This window comes from Pseudochaenichthys georgianus, chromosome 20 (assembly GCF_902827115.2).
Source record: "Pseudochaenichthys georgianus chromosome 20, fPseGeo1.2, whole genome shotgun sequence".
Lineage (NCBI taxonomy): Eukaryota > Metazoa > Chordata > Actinopteri > Perciformes > Channichthyidae > Pseudochaenichthys > Pseudochaenichthys georgianus.
Genome location: NC_047522.1, coordinates 1,937,358 through 1,954,899, shown reverse-complemented (window position 1 = coordinate 1,954,899; position 17,542 = coordinate 1,937,358). Strand labels below are relative to the sequence as shown.

Here is a 17,542-nt window from a genome sequence, read left to right as displayed (position 1 = left end):
TGTGTGTGTGTGTGTGTGTGTGTGTGTGAGAGCAGGGAAGGGGGACTGGAAACTCCCGTGTAGGGGGTATTTTGGGGGGAGCAGGGGTGCAGGAGGAAAGTGAGCTTTTAATTACCAGGGCAGAAGCAGATGTAGCAGAATGGTGCCCCCACCTCCACACACACACACACACACACACACACACACACACACACACACACACACACACACACACACACACACACACACACACACACACACACACACACACACACACACACACACACACACACACACACACACCACACACACACACACACACACACACACACACACACACACACTCTTGGCAGCTGGAAATCATCAGCCTTGGTGGGTGGATGTGTGTGCGTGCGTGTATTTGTTAGGACAGGAGCCTTGAAGCACATTGTTTACATGTAAAGATGTTCAGCTTCTATCGGCACTTCTTACCTTGATGATCCCCCCCCGCTTATTACTGAATAGGTAACGTCATGCTGCCATATTTAACTAAATGAGTGCCTCATAATGTAAACCAAGGTTGATGTCTTAATTGACATTGCTGTAATTAATTTGGAATACAATTAATTACAAATACATATTTTCCAGGTGCAGGGATCACAGGATCAATAGAATAAATATATCTAATATTTCTATATTATTTTACGAGTTATTAACAGTCTTCTGTACTATGTTGTGCTTATCAAGTTGTTTACATTTGCCTTAAATGTTACATTACTCAATTTTTGAGTATCTTATAACATCTAGCCACAGGCAGTTTTTAAAAATACAAATAGAATTAACACATGATCAGTGAAAATATTGCAGTATATTAAGTGCATTAAATATACTGAAATATTCGTCAGTCTTTTCTGACCGGAAAAAGTGTACAATTTGAAAATAGGATTTGCATTATATTTTGTTCACAGAGTGATAAATACCACTGAGGATTAGCTCAATACATCTGTGAAACAGCAACACATCTTTACAACTGATGGAGCAACGTAACTAAAGCATCATTTGAAAACACTTCTTGATACAAAGACAGAAAGCTCTTGTTAGTTTTATCCAGAGTGTTTCTTTATTTTTGGTGTTTTGAAATACATTGTCAGATTTGTTCCCCTCCCATTATTTTCCACCTGTATAAAATGTATCCGAACAAATGTGTGCAGATGAAAACACGGTGCCGAGTATAAAATGACTTCTCATCATGAAAACGGTGCAAAACTTAAAAAAGAAACAATGTCCCTGCACATAAAAAAATAAATTAATACTTTGTGTGTCCAGTCACTGGTCCTAAAGATTCACACACAAGCTGAGGCTTCATTGGCTTTCCTTCACACCAGCACGGCCAATCACAATCACTTATGTACACCAACGGCCAATGAGAAAGGTTTATGTACACTTAACGAGGTAAAAACTGTGATGACACATCCTCCTACGAACAGCTATGTACAGCCAGACCCCGCCCCAATCAGCCAACTAGCAATAGCTTCTAGCTTTCAAACACAACACAGGTAGAAGTCATCAGACGGGTTTTACAGCAAGATGAGGGAAAGAAACAAAACAAAGAAAACGTTACACAGTAGTATAAAAACGATGTTAGGTGGCAACACCAGCGGGCTTTTTAAAATATATCTCCTTATGCCCTTTACACAAACCCCAAATAAATAAAAAGCACAATACAAAGTTGGCTTTGATATCAGAGAATGCAGCAGAATAATATTTCCTGGTTTTTATTAAACGCACGTCCACCCTGATGAGTCTTATTGTAATCTGTTGCCTTAGCAACGCAGCTTAATTACCAGTAGCATAAACTGGTGCAGGGGTGATGTGTTACTGAAGGCCGACCCGGAAGTTAGCATCGCAAATACTCCCCCGTCAAAAAGCCGATCGGATTTCTTCATTGGCTTTTGGATTATTGCAGAAAATAAGATCTGTGGAAAACACACATTTCAGATACGCTTTGTTCAGCAGGATATGATGATTTTTTAAAAGCGTAAATGAAAACACGAGAAGTAAAACGATAACGTAAGGCTATAAAGGAACTACAGCACGGTCACATCACCACCGCTAACCTAAAGGCGGCTCATGTTGGGTGTGATGACGTTTAGTCGTCTCATTTAGACACTTGTTAGCGACCGCGTTTTTTTAATTAACCAGTGATGTATCTGGTCCAACTCGTGTTAACCACAGAACTTATTTCAAGCTAACAACCAAAAACACATTCATAAAAACAGTTGGCTTTAACAGGAGGGAGCTGGAAGTGGTCAAATGCTAACTCATTTCCGGGTCTTTAGGACTCATTCCTGCGCCACTCTATTGTGAAGAGTTGGGCCGAGTGACAGGGACTCGGGTAGAAGGGACACAAGTCCTCCACCTTTGGCCTCAGGCACTTTGGTGTGGCCCCCGACTGGCCTCACTGTGGTGGTTTGCGTTAGGTCCTGATAGCTGGTCCTGCTCGAGAGGTAAGGCTGACAACCAACTGCATCCTCTCTCTCCGTGTGAGTCTGTGTGGATTAACGCATCCCTCTGAACATTCAACGTGCTGCGTATTCCTTTTTTTTTTTTTTTCACATTCCCTGAGTGAGCCCCCTGTATCTGGCCCAGAGAAGAGACAGTCAAAAGCAAGGCTTCTGCGGTGACTGTATGAGGCTTGGGTCACCGACATAAAGAGACAGTGAGAACATGTGGGATATTTTCACAAGCCTCTCACTCAATAGTCCCCTCGGGATCGCTGCGAGACAGATGTCAAACACACATCTGCTACTGTAAAGTCCTGTAGTGGGGAATTCTTTTTTTATATATATTTTATGTATTTCTGCTATATATTTTTTATGTTTGTAGTTCTGTGTGTGCTAGCTTGTGTGCTGAGTTAGCAGAGGCCCTGAGAGAGTGAGACAGCAGAGTGGGATGTTAGTGTGGACGATGGAGAAAAGAGACACAACGAAAAGAGAGGAAATTAACGTGACACACACGAGAGAGACGTGAAGAGATTAGAGAATAAAACATTGAGATCAAACACACCATGTGCTCATTACTGACACGAAGTTGCTACCAGTGATATCGAAACAAAATGACCTCAACAGTGACAAAAACTTGAAGCAGCACTAAAGCTAAAAAAACCTAAAACCGGATGGACATAAATAGCACAATGTATCTGATTCCTGACATAAACCTCCAGCTGCAGATGCACGCCGCCACTCGCCATAGTGTGTGCTAATAATCCAGCAGGAACGCAGATTTCTCTGCTGCACTGAACCACAAAGTGGACCCACAGCCTCCCGAAGACTCTGCATATTTATTTTAAAAGAAAAAACAATAACCCAAAAACAAAGAGCATCTGCCGTCATGTCTTCTCCTGACCCGCCACGCCCAGCGCCTTCTCGCCGAGCCGCGGCTTCTGCGAGTCGGCGTGAGCGTGCTGCATCGCCAGGAAGGGGTTGGCGGTGATGGCGCTCTGGTTGTTGATGGGCAGCTGAGCGGAGGACATGGAGGACATGGAGGGGATCTGGGCGGAGGAGGAGAGCGACTGAAGCTGCTGGAGCTCCTGCTGCTGCTGCATCAGCTGGTAGAGCAACACCTGCTGCTGCTCCTGAGGGAGAGAGGGAGGAACAACAATATTTGACTAATGTGCAGGTCGTAATACTCATTTTGCGTTGTCAATGCTGTACATCTACTGTATGGTCATGTCAATAAAGCTTTTGAATTGAATTTAGAGAGGGACAAAGAGGGAAAGGGAGGAATACAAAGCAAGGAAATAGAGGTTGACGGAGAAAAGTCAACATTTTAGATGACAAAAGGAAACGAGAGTTGGATAAATAAGAGTGGGATTATAAGGGGTAAGGGCAAGAGGTGAAAGATAAGAAATCAATACAGGGAATGAACAACAAAAAAAGAATTGCATGCATGTACGCATGTACCTATGAAAACAAAAGCTTTCATCATCACATTTAGCTGGTGTAGGCGATGGCTGTGTGTGTGTGTGTGTGTCGTACCGCTGAAGGCTGTGCAGAGAGCAGCTGTTGGAGCTGATGGTGCTGCAGGAGGAGTCGGTGCTGCTCCGACAGCAGGCCGAGCCGCGCAGCGCTGACCAGACAAAACACAACACACACCACTTTAAAACACGGCTTCAACACATTACAGGTTTACAAAGTGGACTGCAGTCAAACGCAACATGCAGAGAACACACGTGTCTCAACACATGACATCGTCTTCCTTGAAACTTCTTCAAAAGCAAGACAAATGGATTATCTCCATACATTAACTTCACCACTCACACTAAACATCCAGCACTACAATTATATCACAAACAAATCTAGTTTTGGTTTTGGGAGATAAGGGGAGCTCCAGGTTGCTGTGACGCTGGACTGACTCCAGTCTCACCTGTTCTTACTAGCTGCTGAGCTGCAAGAATCCAACACGCAAGCAGAAGGAAACAGAAAGGAGAGGAGGAATAAAGCTCACATTCAAACATCTGTAGAGACTCAGAGAAAGGGTTCGTGCATGATCCCTGACATAAGGAGTGATTGTGGAGCTTTGATTTGTAGGATGTGAGAGAGTGACGTTAAAGGCATCTGGAGCGGTTGATCTTAAAAACTCTTCTACTATAGAATATGCAGAAATTCCTAAATCTGCAGAATAATTGTTGCAGACTATTTAGATAATGGATTGATAGTTATAAGTATTTCTTCATGCAATGTCAGACATTGCTGATGCCTCCCAACTATGCCCTGCTCGTCTCTGTCATATTAAAGTTAACCAACCAAGATATTTAAAGACTTTGAGAACTAGGATGGATATGTTTTACTATTTTACATACAAAACAAATTATCGATACAAAAATACTTCATTGGTATAGATAGCCCTCTTTAGCATAACTTCTGTCTTCTACATTCATTACACGTCACTTGTTAGACGCTTTTATCCAAAGCGACTTCACACTCAATACTGTGGGCAATCCCCACAGGAGCACTTTGGGGTGAAGGGTCTCGGGGACACAACGACATGCTGACTGCAGTGGGGTTTAACCTGATCCGAACACCAACGCACTAACCCACTGTGCCACAGCCCCCCACATTCAACTTTATTATCTGCTTATGTTTTATAAGACGCAGATTTCTGTTAATTAAAGCACTCGTACCGGTTATGAACGGGCAACAATTCCTAAATCTCCACAATAATTGTTGCAGACTTTTTTGATAATAGATCATAAATTATTTGGTTTTTTCCATGCAAACATTTCAGACATTGCTGATTTATCCCAACTATGGAGATTTCTCGCTGTTCTCTGTCATATTGAAGTTAAAGTCTTTAGACTAACACACCAAGATATCTAAAGACTTCGAGAAACAAAGATAGATAGCATAACTTCTGTCTTCTACATTCAGTTTTCTTATCCACTAATGTTTTTTCAGACGCAGATTTCCGTTAAAAAAGCACTCGTACCTGTTATGAGCGGGCATCGTAGCTGCTGCGGGGGTGTGGGGGGGGCCCGCTGGGTTCTGGATCACTCCGTTCAGACCCCCAACGATCCCTCCCATGCCCAGAGCGCTGCCTGCTCCCAGAGCTCCCATCAGCCCCGTCACCCGGCCGTTCAGCTGGGGGGGGCTCTGGGACACGGAGGGGGGGGTGGAGAGAGACGAGGTGGAGCCGCTGCTGCTGTGGCCCCCGCAGGAAGCTCCGTCCTAAAAGAGGAGAGGAACACTTTATGAAAACTTTCTGTTGGGAAAACCCTGAATGTCCTCTTCCAGCATGAGAGCAACATGATAACAAAGGCATCCCAGCTGTAGCTGTGAACATGACGGGATGTGTGACGACCTAGAAGAGCATCAGGACTGTTTGAGGCAGATGATAGCTATGTGATGAACATGATGACTCAGCCTCTATGGAGAGAGACATGTGACAAGCATGCTCATTTCTGACGTGGAGCTAATCTGAAGTAAACATTGAATACTGCTTTCTACTCCTCCATCTTGTGACTGTGTGACTCCCTCTCTTGGATATCAGCATGTGAAGGACACTGCTCAGAACTGATGCTCTGTATGTGATGACTCCTTCCCTTCTGGAGAGGATCACAAAGACTTTCTTTTGGTGACCATCACAAAATAACTACCATGGGATGCTTGGTACCGCATTAATGACACGTTGCTGCTCCGTATGTCTGAGGTTGTGTTTGTACACAATTTAAACTGTGGTTTCTTACCTGAGCTGACGCAGGAAATGACGAGTCGGTGCCTCCGAGATGGCCCCCTTTCAAATCTGCAACACACATGCATGCAGTTAATGATTTCATTCATTATTCTCTGTATTATGTTTTCAATCATTTGGACACAACATAGTGAGAAATGTCCTTTCTAAGTGATGTTGGTCCAAGGCCATGATTTCATATTGTTTTGTTTGATATTTCATAAAAAAAAATCATATCAAACACGGAAAATAATCTTTACAATTTGAGAAGCTGAGGCCAGAATATATTTGACTTACTGTTTTTGCTCGTGGGTGTGTTTGTGTACATGTGTGTGTGTGTATACGTGTCTGTGTGTACATGTGTGTGTGTAAACGTGTGTGTGTGTATACGTGTGTGTGTATAGATGTGTGTGTGTGTATACGTGTATACATGTGTGTGTGTGTGTGTGTGTATACATGTGTGTGTATACGTGTGTGTGTGTGTGTGTGTGTGTATACATGTGTGTGTGTGTGTGTGTGTGTGTGTGTGTGTGTGTGTGTGTGTGTGTGTGTGTGTGTGTGTGTGTGTGTGTGTGTGTGTGTGTGTGTGTGTGTGTGTGTGTGTGTACCAGAGGAGGGGGTGAAAGGCACTGATAGCTGAGCGCTGAGGAGCTGCAGTCTCTCCTTCTTCATGGTCAGATTTTTGATCTGTTCCTCCAGCCTCCGGTTCTCCTCCTGCAGCTGGTGGAGCGCCTTCAACATGCCCAGCACTGAGAGGGGAACACGAAGAGGACAACACATATTCATCACTCAGAGTCTTCGAGTGGAATTCAGCAACAGCACTTCCTGCTGAAACATGTTTGGTAAATCTATCTGCTCTGAGTTCCCACAGAGGTCTGAGATCAGAGCTGCTCTGACTTTCTGAAAGTCCAGTGCGTCCTTAAGGTGAAAGTATGCAGCTCTGCAAAGACTCCTCACCACTTTGTTCAAATACACAGTGACTGATTAGACAGGGGAACTCGGGGGGGGGGTCAGAGGTCAAGATCAGCTGCAGAACAGTGACGCTGGTGAGAAGCAGACGAGGCGACAAAGGCAACTCAGAGAGAAAAGGTTTTTACACACAGGAACTTAAACCTTTTAACTTCATGGCTAAAAATAGGCAGATAAGTGACGATAATAACACATTGGGAGCAAGAAGAGGCAAGATGTGGAACTAATGATCAGCAGTAGGGCTGTGTATCAAACTTTAAACCGTCATGAAAGCGTAACAAGTACCACAAGATGGGATCCCATTCCTCAGTTTAAACATCTCAAACGACACCAAGCCCTGAGTGTGAAGCCCCTGGTCTACAATACTGTTCTGGTTCTTGCATACATTGGTAAAAAGCTGGCATCTTTCATAAACATCTTTTTTAAAAACATAAGTGTGTTTTAAAATGTCTAATGTTACATTTCTCATTTATCAAAGCCATATCGGAGCAGAGAGTCATTTGACATAACTTAAATGACCCTCGGCTGCCATGGACAGTCTTACACTAACGTACATTCCCAAAGATATGGAAGTGACTGTTATTTTGTATATATTGATTGTTGTGCTTTTATTTACGTCTTAATGTGTGCATATGTATACATGTGTCTGTTGATTGTGTATATATATATATATATATGATGTACATAATTGTATACATATTTTTATATACATTTATATTTTTGCATTTGGGATTGTGGGAAACGGTATTTCGATCTCTCCGTCTGTACACACAAACTGAAAGACTGACAATAAAGTTGACTTTGACTTGACTTTGAGCCCTGTGTGTGATGGAGTATTCATCAGGTGTGTTACAGTGTGTGTGTGTGTGTGTGTGTGTGTGTGTGTGTGTGTGTGTGTGTGTGTGTCTCACCGTCCCCCTGAGCACCCTGCTGCAACAGGAAGCTCTGCCCCTCGTTCCACTGCCTCTCCAGGAGCTGCTCTATGCTGGTGGCCACCGGGGGCAGCGTCTCCCCCCCGCCTCCCCCTGCCCCTAGCAACCCCAGCGCCGGCCCCGGCAACGACCCCGAGGAGTCATAGCGGATCTGCAGGCCACCAATGGGGGAGCTGAATGAGGGGAGAGAGAGCGCCGATAGAAAGGGGGAGATAGAGAGGTCAATGGGGAGATTAACGACCCAACATAAACGTCAGACAAACATAGACACTGCTGGCTATAAAACTACATCAATTTGTTGTTACAGTGGCCTCTAGTGAAAAGGGGCCAGGCTTGTGTGTGTGTGTGTGTGTGTGTGTGTGTGTGTGTGTGTGTGTGTGAGGCAGAGAGAGACAGACAGACAGAGGGAAGTGAACTGTCTTGATGCGATAAATCTAACGTGCTGAAACAATCTGTTGAGTGTGAAAGAGAGGAAATGAGGGACAGCAGGAGAGTCGGAGAGACGGGAGGAGAGGTGCGTAATGCGGGGAAAGTAATGTCAAGATTATATCACTTTTAATCGCGCTGCAAACTTAAAAAACGCTCATATTTAAAGTGTCACTGTCACAGCTATATTCATAATAAGAGGCTAAATAGTTAATCTTCAAGGTGTTCAAAATGTCATTAAATTAGCTTAAAGACTAAATCCAATATTTCTGACACAATATTCTTCTGTTAAAATATTAAATCAAATGTCACCCCTTCCCACGCACACATCATGTCTCCTTAAGGCAAGATGTAAAAAGCAAAATACTGGAAATTGTAACCAACCTCATCAAGTGAAATTATCCATCCCACAGAGAAGTAGAAACAAACAAAAACAGATTTGTGACGTCAATAATCCCATCCTGAGAGATCCATGCAAACACTCCCAGATGCAGGAGATGCAGAAAAGCAGACTGTCCTTCCATGTGTGATTAAAAAAAAGAGAGGATCTGAGTGGAGTTGAAGGATGGTTACCACCTTCAAAAACACACGTTATCGTTGGCTGAGAGAGGGTAGCCTGTAGGGGTGAGAGCGAAAGGGAGAGTGTGCATGTGTGTGTGTGAGGAGTGAGAGAGGAGGCGAGGGGCCAGCGGAGGGAAAAGCTAGAGAGGGGGATGGGTGAGGAGGGGGGGCAGTGAGGAATGTAAATGGGGAGGGAGCATCTGTGTGTGTGTGTGTGCTCACCGCGGGGTGGTCTTGGGAGAAGCTCTTATGGAGAAGCCCTGAGCTCCGATGCCACTGCTGCCGTCTCCCACCTCCTGATCTACACACACACACACAGAAAGAAAAATCAATCGTACATAAAGACACGCACTGAGCCAGATAAAGTTAAAACCATGACATTTACAGGTTGTTCTGGTTAAGTTCTGTCCACGCTGAAACACGGCAGGAAATCTCTTCTTTGTTTTATTTTGGTGCGTAAATAAATAATTTGGGAATCACAGCGCGGGTTAATCTGCTGCGTCTGTGATGGTCATTTAATTGAGACTTAATACATTTCAGTCTGTAAATACAAATATAACATGTTAATGGCGAAGAGAATTTCCTGCACAATTCCACAGGGACAACATGCATATAAATACAGCTTAATAACTGCATTGAGTGACTGGCTGAATAAAACATACACAATGAGTCCGTTCAGAAAAATGTCTCGAGCCTAAATCTTCTTCATGGGGTCTATTGTACCATCAGATTTAACACTTATATTCATGACTGTGTATCAGTGATAAACCCGCTTCTAAATCTGTATTTATATTATATATCTGTCCTGGCTTACAGTACATGTTGTCCTCATCAACTGTCCAGCTTTGATGATTACTTTATTTGATATTAACTTTTAAATTAATGCCAACTATTATTGATAATTGATGCCTCGGTTTGACTAGATTTTGAAGAAACAAAACACAGTATTCCAGCTTCTTTAACTTAGAGTTTTTTTTACCGTCAGGAAGCTGATCATTCGTGACCAAGAGGATTGACATTACGGCTGCTCGATTATGGCCAAAATCATAATCTCGATTATTTGGGTCGATAATTGATATCACGATTATTAAAAACGATTTACTTTGAAAACATCCATTTATCGGAAACACAATGTGAACAGTATGTTTTTAACAGTCGATTACTCTGAACTTTAAGGATAACTCGACTGAAAAGCCAATAAAAACTGATCGATGTTGTTTTCGTAATCGTTGCAAGACAAAAATCGTAATTGCGATTAAAATAGGATTAATTGAGCAGAGGATGTTTTCATGGGCTTTGGGAACAACGGGGTGTTTTCACCGATTAAAGGGCATTTTATAAAACAAACAACGGATCAATACATCGAGAAAATTACCTACGGAATAATCAACAATAAAATAATCATTAGTTGCTTCATTAGTTTTTTTTGGAGATAAGAAATACCATCTGAGAACCAAAACAAAGACGTGTTGACGTATCGTCATCCTGGCTGTAACCTCCTAAACTTCCCTCTCTTTCACAGCGAGCTTCTTTCAGCGTCTCTCCTCCTCTGAGGGTCCCCCCCCCCTCTGAGGGCCCCCCCCCCTCGGGCCCCCGGCCAGACGCTTCTTTTCATTTTCCTCACTGAGAGTAATGAATCACACATGCACGCAAATGCACACTTTTGCATTTACACACTCCCCTCTACTTAAGACAGTCAATCCCAGCTTTTACCCCCACCGGGTCACCTCTGCGGTCCCTCGCTCGCCCTCTTTCTCATCCCCTCTTTCTCTCATAACGCGCTCCCTGCAGACACTCGAAAGCAAAGAGGAGCGGCTGCCAAAGCAAACAGGCTGCATGCATACAAACACGTGCACACCTTTCACGTTTGTGCCCACATGACCCTGACTGGTCCACAAACACGACTTCACGCCGTGTAGCTGCACACGTGCTGCACAAACGGTGTGTGTGTGTGTGTGTGTGTGTGAGGGCACGAACAATGATTTTCCTTATTGGGGAGATTAAGTGATTAGCCGGTCGACGGAAAATAAATCAGCAATGATTTTTTAAATCAATGATTTCTGTAAATGTTCAAATAAAAATGCAAAACAATTCCTGCCCTTCAGACGGTTGGCTCGTCTCATTGGGATATACGGAATCACACCGGGCGCAATTCTCCACTTTCTGAAGAAAAGGTTGATCTAGTTCTCAGGAAAATACATGGGAAATTAACTAGTTATGATATTTATAGATATTCAAAAAAATAAATAATAATAACCTACATTTTAAAATCAAATAAAAAATAATTTGTATTCAAACGCTTCTTTACTAGTGCTTACTTAAATGTTATATATTAAATACAATTAAAACATAATTTTATCTAATATAAAAAGTAATATATGTTTCAAATAAAGCAGAAAAAGTTGCTTTCACAGGGAGACAATCTGGCAACACACACACACACACACACACACACACACACACACACACACACACACACACACACACACACACACACACACACACACACACACACACACACACACACACACACACACACACACACACACACACACACACACACACACACACACACACACACACACACACACACACACACACACACACACACACACACACACACAGCCCTGTGGCCGCCTGTCAGTCAGCTGATTAGTGAGTTGACCCGCGGGTCAACGTGGATCTGGCTCTGATGACGGCTGACTGGCAGCAGGAACTAACTACCTTCCTCCTCCTCTTCCTCCTTTCTTCTCTCCTCTCTCTTCAGCCAGATGTCTTGTATCAGGAAGCGGCTCTTCTCATTTCTAAAACCACGTCTTACTCCTTCATCAGCTCCTCTGGACAGATAACCACCCTCCCGTTTTCTCCTCAAAGCAGCTCCCGTTCCCCCTCCTCCTCCTCCTCCTCTTCCTCTTCCTCGTCCACCCTCCTCTTCCTCTAACCACAGCTCAGAGTTTAATGTTTTACATGTAAGCGATACGTGTGTGAGCCGTATTTGTTTGTGTTTGTGTGAGAAGGGAGAACAATCAACGCAGTGTAACAGGATCCGAGTGGGCGGAGCTTGAAAATATCCCGAGTGCTGACCCCTGACCTCTCTGTGGGGCCGCGGGGGCGTGACCTTTCCATTATCACCCTCACCCTCACACACACAGTCACATTAGGTGTGTTACCTGCTGCCGGTGAGGCCTCGGACTGAGCGATGAGAGCTGCCATGGCTGAGTTTGGATTCAGCCGGTTACCGAACATGTGGGAGGGGGCGAGGTTAAAGACGGAGCCGCTCACCTGGAGACAGAGAGACAGAAAGTAAGAGACAACAAGACTGGTTTCACTGGGATTGATTCAAACTGCTGTTATGAGTTATTTAGAAGAACACTTAAATTTGCCATGTTCTCTTTTATTGTATAGCTGATGGTTTAGAGACAGAAGAAAGGGAACAAGGAAGCGAGGTGTACAAAAAGTCCCACAATGCGTGTTATCTGCATGACTAGCAGGAAGGAGTTAGAAAGGAAACATCCAGCAATGCCTGAAGTGTTAAAACAGCTCCTATTCAATGGTAGAAAAATAAGTATGAACACAAATAAAAAACATTTAATATAATATTAGGGCTACAATTTAAGTTATTTTTTTAAAGACTCATTATAATGAATACATGGAACTATTAAAGTTAAGTGTATAAAATATCACAACATTAAAACATGTCAATTTAAATGTTCCAGATTTTGCAAACAATTCTAATAATTTAATTGATAATGATACAAAACAGAAACAAATATTGGCTGAAACTTTAAAGTGTTTTTGTTTCTTTGGTGTGTATTCTACAGTGCATTTAGCTTTGAGTGAGAGGAGTGGCTTTGTATTACATTTTTTGGGAGGTGTTCTGTAAATTTAATTAGCCTAAATCAAAATCTGAAAATCAAGCTAATCACTATTTAAATTCCGCACTATTGATTACACATTTTCAGAAAGTATCTACATCCTATGTCATGCCAATTAAGCTTTTTAAATTAGTACAAATTTCAATGTGGATTTGACAACTTTCATATCATTACATGTAGATAAAAACATGGATACGTTATGGATGCACGGATCATTATTCAGCTTCTCACACACACACACACACACACACACACACACACACACACACACACACACACACACACACCCCCCCCCCGACAGTACGCTGACATGCTGACAAAGTGTTTCTGATAGACGGAGTTTAATCCAATTAAGGCATTTCCCAAATAAGGACCGTGCACTGAGGGGTGGGGTGAGACGTTAGAGGGCGGAGCATCGGGGGGAATCAGGTCTGTCTCAAAAGAACAAAATGGCTGACTGCTGGTGTTTAAACGCTCCAGCCAAACACACACCAGAAACATCATTTCTGTCACTTCTCGTGAAGCTGAAAGAATTACATAATTCTTCTTAAGTCGCTGAAGAAAAAGGTTATTTTTTGGTTATCAAAGAAAATGTAATCATCAAATTGCTGATAAATTAAATATCAATAATAACCCGGTTTCCTAAACTTTTTATGGTTTGACAACAAATATTTTTGAGCGGCACTTAAACAAATAACTTTTTTATATGAGCAGAAAAACTAAATCCTGTATTTATTAAGGCTTTCGTTAAATATTCAGCTTCTCAAGTCGTTCCTGTTTCTGGGTGGGAAAGAATAACGTCATTACCTCTCATTACAAATGGATGGACCTGGTGTCTCTGAAATAACAGAAAATGGGAAAACTTCCTGGAAACTCGCATCACTGTTTAGCGTTAAACCCAAACACAGACCTGTACCCTCCGTGCACCCCCCCCCCCTCACTGAAATGACTTCAGATGTCTCCCCACCCCCCCCCCCCTCACTGAAATGACTTCAGATGTCTCCCCACCTCCCCTCGCTGCCATAACCCAGCCCCCTTTCCATCAACATTCATTTTTCATTCACAGTCTCTCGCACTCCCCTTCTCTGTCCTGGGCCGACACACACACACACACACACACACACACACACACACACACACACACACACACACACACACACACACACACACACACACACCACACACACACACACACACACACACACACACACACACACACACACACACACACACACACACACACACACACACACACACACACACACACACACACACACACACACACACACACACACACACACACACACAACACACACACACACACACACACACACACACACACACACACACACACACACACACACACACACACACACACACACACACACACACACACACACGGCGTGATATCCTGTGCTTCCCTGGGCCTCCCGTCCTCTATAATATGTGCTGAACAGAGAGGAGCGGGGCACGATGAAGACCAGGCCATACCCCCCCCACACACACACACACCACACACACACACTTGCCCCGATCCCTCCCTCCCTACACCTACCCCTCCATCCCCACTGTGGTGCTTGTCAGATGTCATTACATCACAGGACAACAGAGGGAGAAAAAGAGAAATGGATGGGGACAGAGGGAAGGAAGGTCGAGGGTGACAGAAAGTGTGTGTGTGTGTGTGTGTGTGTGTATGTGCGTGTGAGAGAGAGAGAGAAGAAGAAAGAGAGGTGGCAAGTGGACACGGGAGAAAAATGGAGTAGGGTGGACAGAGACAGAGCAGGGTCTTTGGAGAGGTTTTGAAAGGGTGGACTCTTGGGTCACCGATTGACGATTTACAAAAATAAAAGTTTTGGGGGAGCTGACTGAGTTAGAGTCAGTGCCCTCACAAACCAACAACAATTACAAAAAGCCTAACAATAGCAGCTTTAGGTCTGAACTATCTACAGAATTGAATTAGACTTGGATAAACCTGCTCAGCTGTTGCTTCAACATCTCAGGTCTAAATAGGAATATTTTGAAAATGTTCCTACAAATGTTACATCCATAAAAAACCCCAAACACTTGAAATAAATAAATCTAAAATAGGAGGTATTTTTCTTAAAGTCTTGAACACATTTCATAACTTTCCCAGATGCTTTTTTCCAACATTAAATGGTATGAATTATAATGGCAAGTGAGTATTAAGATAACACCGCAAATGTGTTTTTCTCCTTTAAATGTCAAAAGTAATAAGTCCCTGTGTTCTGAGTAGATTACCACACACACACACACACACACACACACACACACACACACACACACACACACACACACACACACACACACACACACACACACACACACACACACACACACACACACACACACACACACACACACACACACACACACACACACTAATATGCAGTGTATTAATAACAGCGCTGAGAGATTTAGTGAGGAGGACGTTTAATTAGTGTGCTTTGGTTTATTTTTGTTCCCACCGTTATCTGTGAGAGATGTGGCTGAATTGGTGTGTGTGTGTGTGTGTGTGTGTGTGTGTGTGTGTGTGTGTGTGCGTGTGCGTGTGTGTGAGAGAAAGAATGAAGGAATGAAAAAAGAAAGAAGATTACACTGCACATTTAAGTACTAATTTGATGACCTTAAAACCCTTTCAATAACATACAACAAAAACACATCTGACACCCGAGCCTGCAGTTATCTAGTCGTGTTGATTTGAATAACGGGAACATTCAGTGTAATGTGTCCTTGCCTCGGCTCACAAATCGGAAGCTAGTTAAACGTTTTCTTATATGTAAAAATGTACACGTTGTCCTTCCACCTCCATCTGAGCCGAGTGTCCGCTCCCTATTTAACGTATGAAGACATCGGTATTGGACGTGGTGGAAATGTCATTGTTACATTTCGGTCAAATTAAACCGAAAAACTAGACCCGATCATCCGTTCCTTATCCACATGTGATGCCACCCGTCCTACAATCTCAGATATTTGAAGAACATTCCAGAAAGGAACATTGAAACTAAATGTCAGACTTTTTAATGATTTGCTGGGAGCCCAAGGAATAAAAGAACGACAGAGAGACCTTTCCTGTACTTTCATGTATGTAAGAGTGTGAGGGTGTCATTGAGAGTTCTTTGCAGTGTGTGTGTGTGTGTGTGTGTGTGTGTGTTCGGACTCACATGTGTGTTGGCGGTGCTGGTGAGCGGTGCGGTGGCAGTAAACGGAGACGGAGAGGACAGTGAAGGTGTGGGCTGCTGCTGCTGCTGAGACAACTCAGAGCCGCCGACAGAGGCAGCTCCAGACCCCGAGGTCGACCCGTCAGCGCCGGAGAAAACACCTGTGGGGACACGAGAACATTAAATAACAAGAATACAAAACTGCGTAGAGGCTTGGCAGCGAGTCACAGTATGAAAAGCACGTGTACATATTAGAATGAGTGATACATGAGCTCTCTTTTGGATCAGTCGAGTCCTTGCTTTGTCCATAGTGGCTCGAGAGCGGTACATCGTGGATTAACATTCAGTGTAAAAGTTACTGATCTAAAATGTACAGCCAATGTAATGCTAAATGTAATGCATGATTTGATACATAGGGGTCGGATCATTTGGTTTCTTTATGATTTTATAAAACGGCATCCATTATAATAAACTCAAACACACAGCTGACGACTCAAATCATTAAGATTTCACAAACTCCGGAAAAAGGAGTTCAATAAATCTGCAAATTCTCATCTCTGTATGTTTTCTTTGTACAAATTCCAAAAACGCATTTTATTCAGCTTATAATAAATGATTCTTATATATATATATATAAAAAAAAGTTATAAATCACTAACAGAAACATATTGCTCCAGTTTCACACTCCCATACGCATGCTCCATTCTCTTATCTCTCTCCCTCCCTCCCCCTCACACACCCCTGTGCTCCAGGGATAAGCCCTGCCCCTGCCCCCCTTTGACCCCAGCAGAGGAGGGTGTGTGTGTGTGTGGGGGGGGGCAGGGCCCCTCAGCCCCACAAAGGCCTGAATGGCTCAGGGCAGCACACATTCACCGGGGGAACAAGAGATCTTTGTGCCAGGAGGGGGGAGAGAGGGAGAGCAGCAGAGAGAGAGAGAGGGGAGAGATATAGGAACACTGCGAGGGCCCTACATACTATTTATAACACTTTGTAATATGCACCAGAAAAATTGATACCCAAAGCAGGGCGGCCATGACTCGGGGGGCTCGAGCTGCTGCTGCAACATCAGGAGGATCTGATGAGACATAGGACTGCTGCAAACACCGAGATACAACGGGAGGAAATACAGATGTGGATTCATATTTACTTTATTATGTACGATTATGAGGTCGTTTAAAACCTCCAAAAGGTGGAAGCAGTTTGAGCAACCACTGTCCATGTATGCTGGGTGTCACGCTCGATTAAAAATGTTTGAATTACATTTAATTAATATTTGGAATCTATTTTCCTGAATTAGACAAACACGTTTTTTATTTCATTATCATTTTTTTGGCAAGAAGTAAATTATAATTTAAGATAAAATGCAACACCAGTTTTATAAATAAATGTGTGTTTTGTCTGAAATTCATATTAT

At 43.2% G+C, this 17,542-nt stretch overlaps 1 protein-coding gene across 2 annotated transcripts in view; it reads right to left on the bottom strand.

Annotated features, from left to right (window-relative positions):
• Positions 1-3,284: 3,284 nt before the first annotated feature.
• The window catches only part of mllt10 (MLLT10 histone lysine methyltransferase DOT1L cofactor), a 46,334-nt gene continuing 32,076 nt past the window's right edge, over positions 3,285-17,542 (bottom strand). For both annotated transcript variants that reach the window (XM_034108517.2, XM_071206876.1), the window contains exons 11-19: positions 16,132-16,289; positions 12,245-12,356; positions 9,297-9,375; positions 8,067-8,260; positions 6,795-6,935; positions 6,203-6,258; positions 5,446-5,684; positions 3,996-4,086; positions 3,285-3,592 (exon numbers count right to left, since the gene is read on the bottom strand). In XM_034108517.2, coding sequence (XP_033964408.1) covers positions 3,347-3,592; positions 3,996-4,086; positions 5,446-5,684; positions 6,203-6,258; positions 6,795-6,935; positions 8,067-8,260; positions 9,297-9,375; positions 12,245-12,356; positions 16,132-16,289 — 1,316 coding nt within the window. In that variant the 3' untranslated portion in view covers positions 3,285-3,346. The remainder of the gene's footprint in view (positions 3,593-3,995; positions 4,087-5,445; positions 5,685-6,202; positions 6,259-6,794; positions 6,936-8,066; positions 8,261-9,296; positions 9,376-12,244; positions 12,357-16,131; positions 16,290-17,542) is intronic.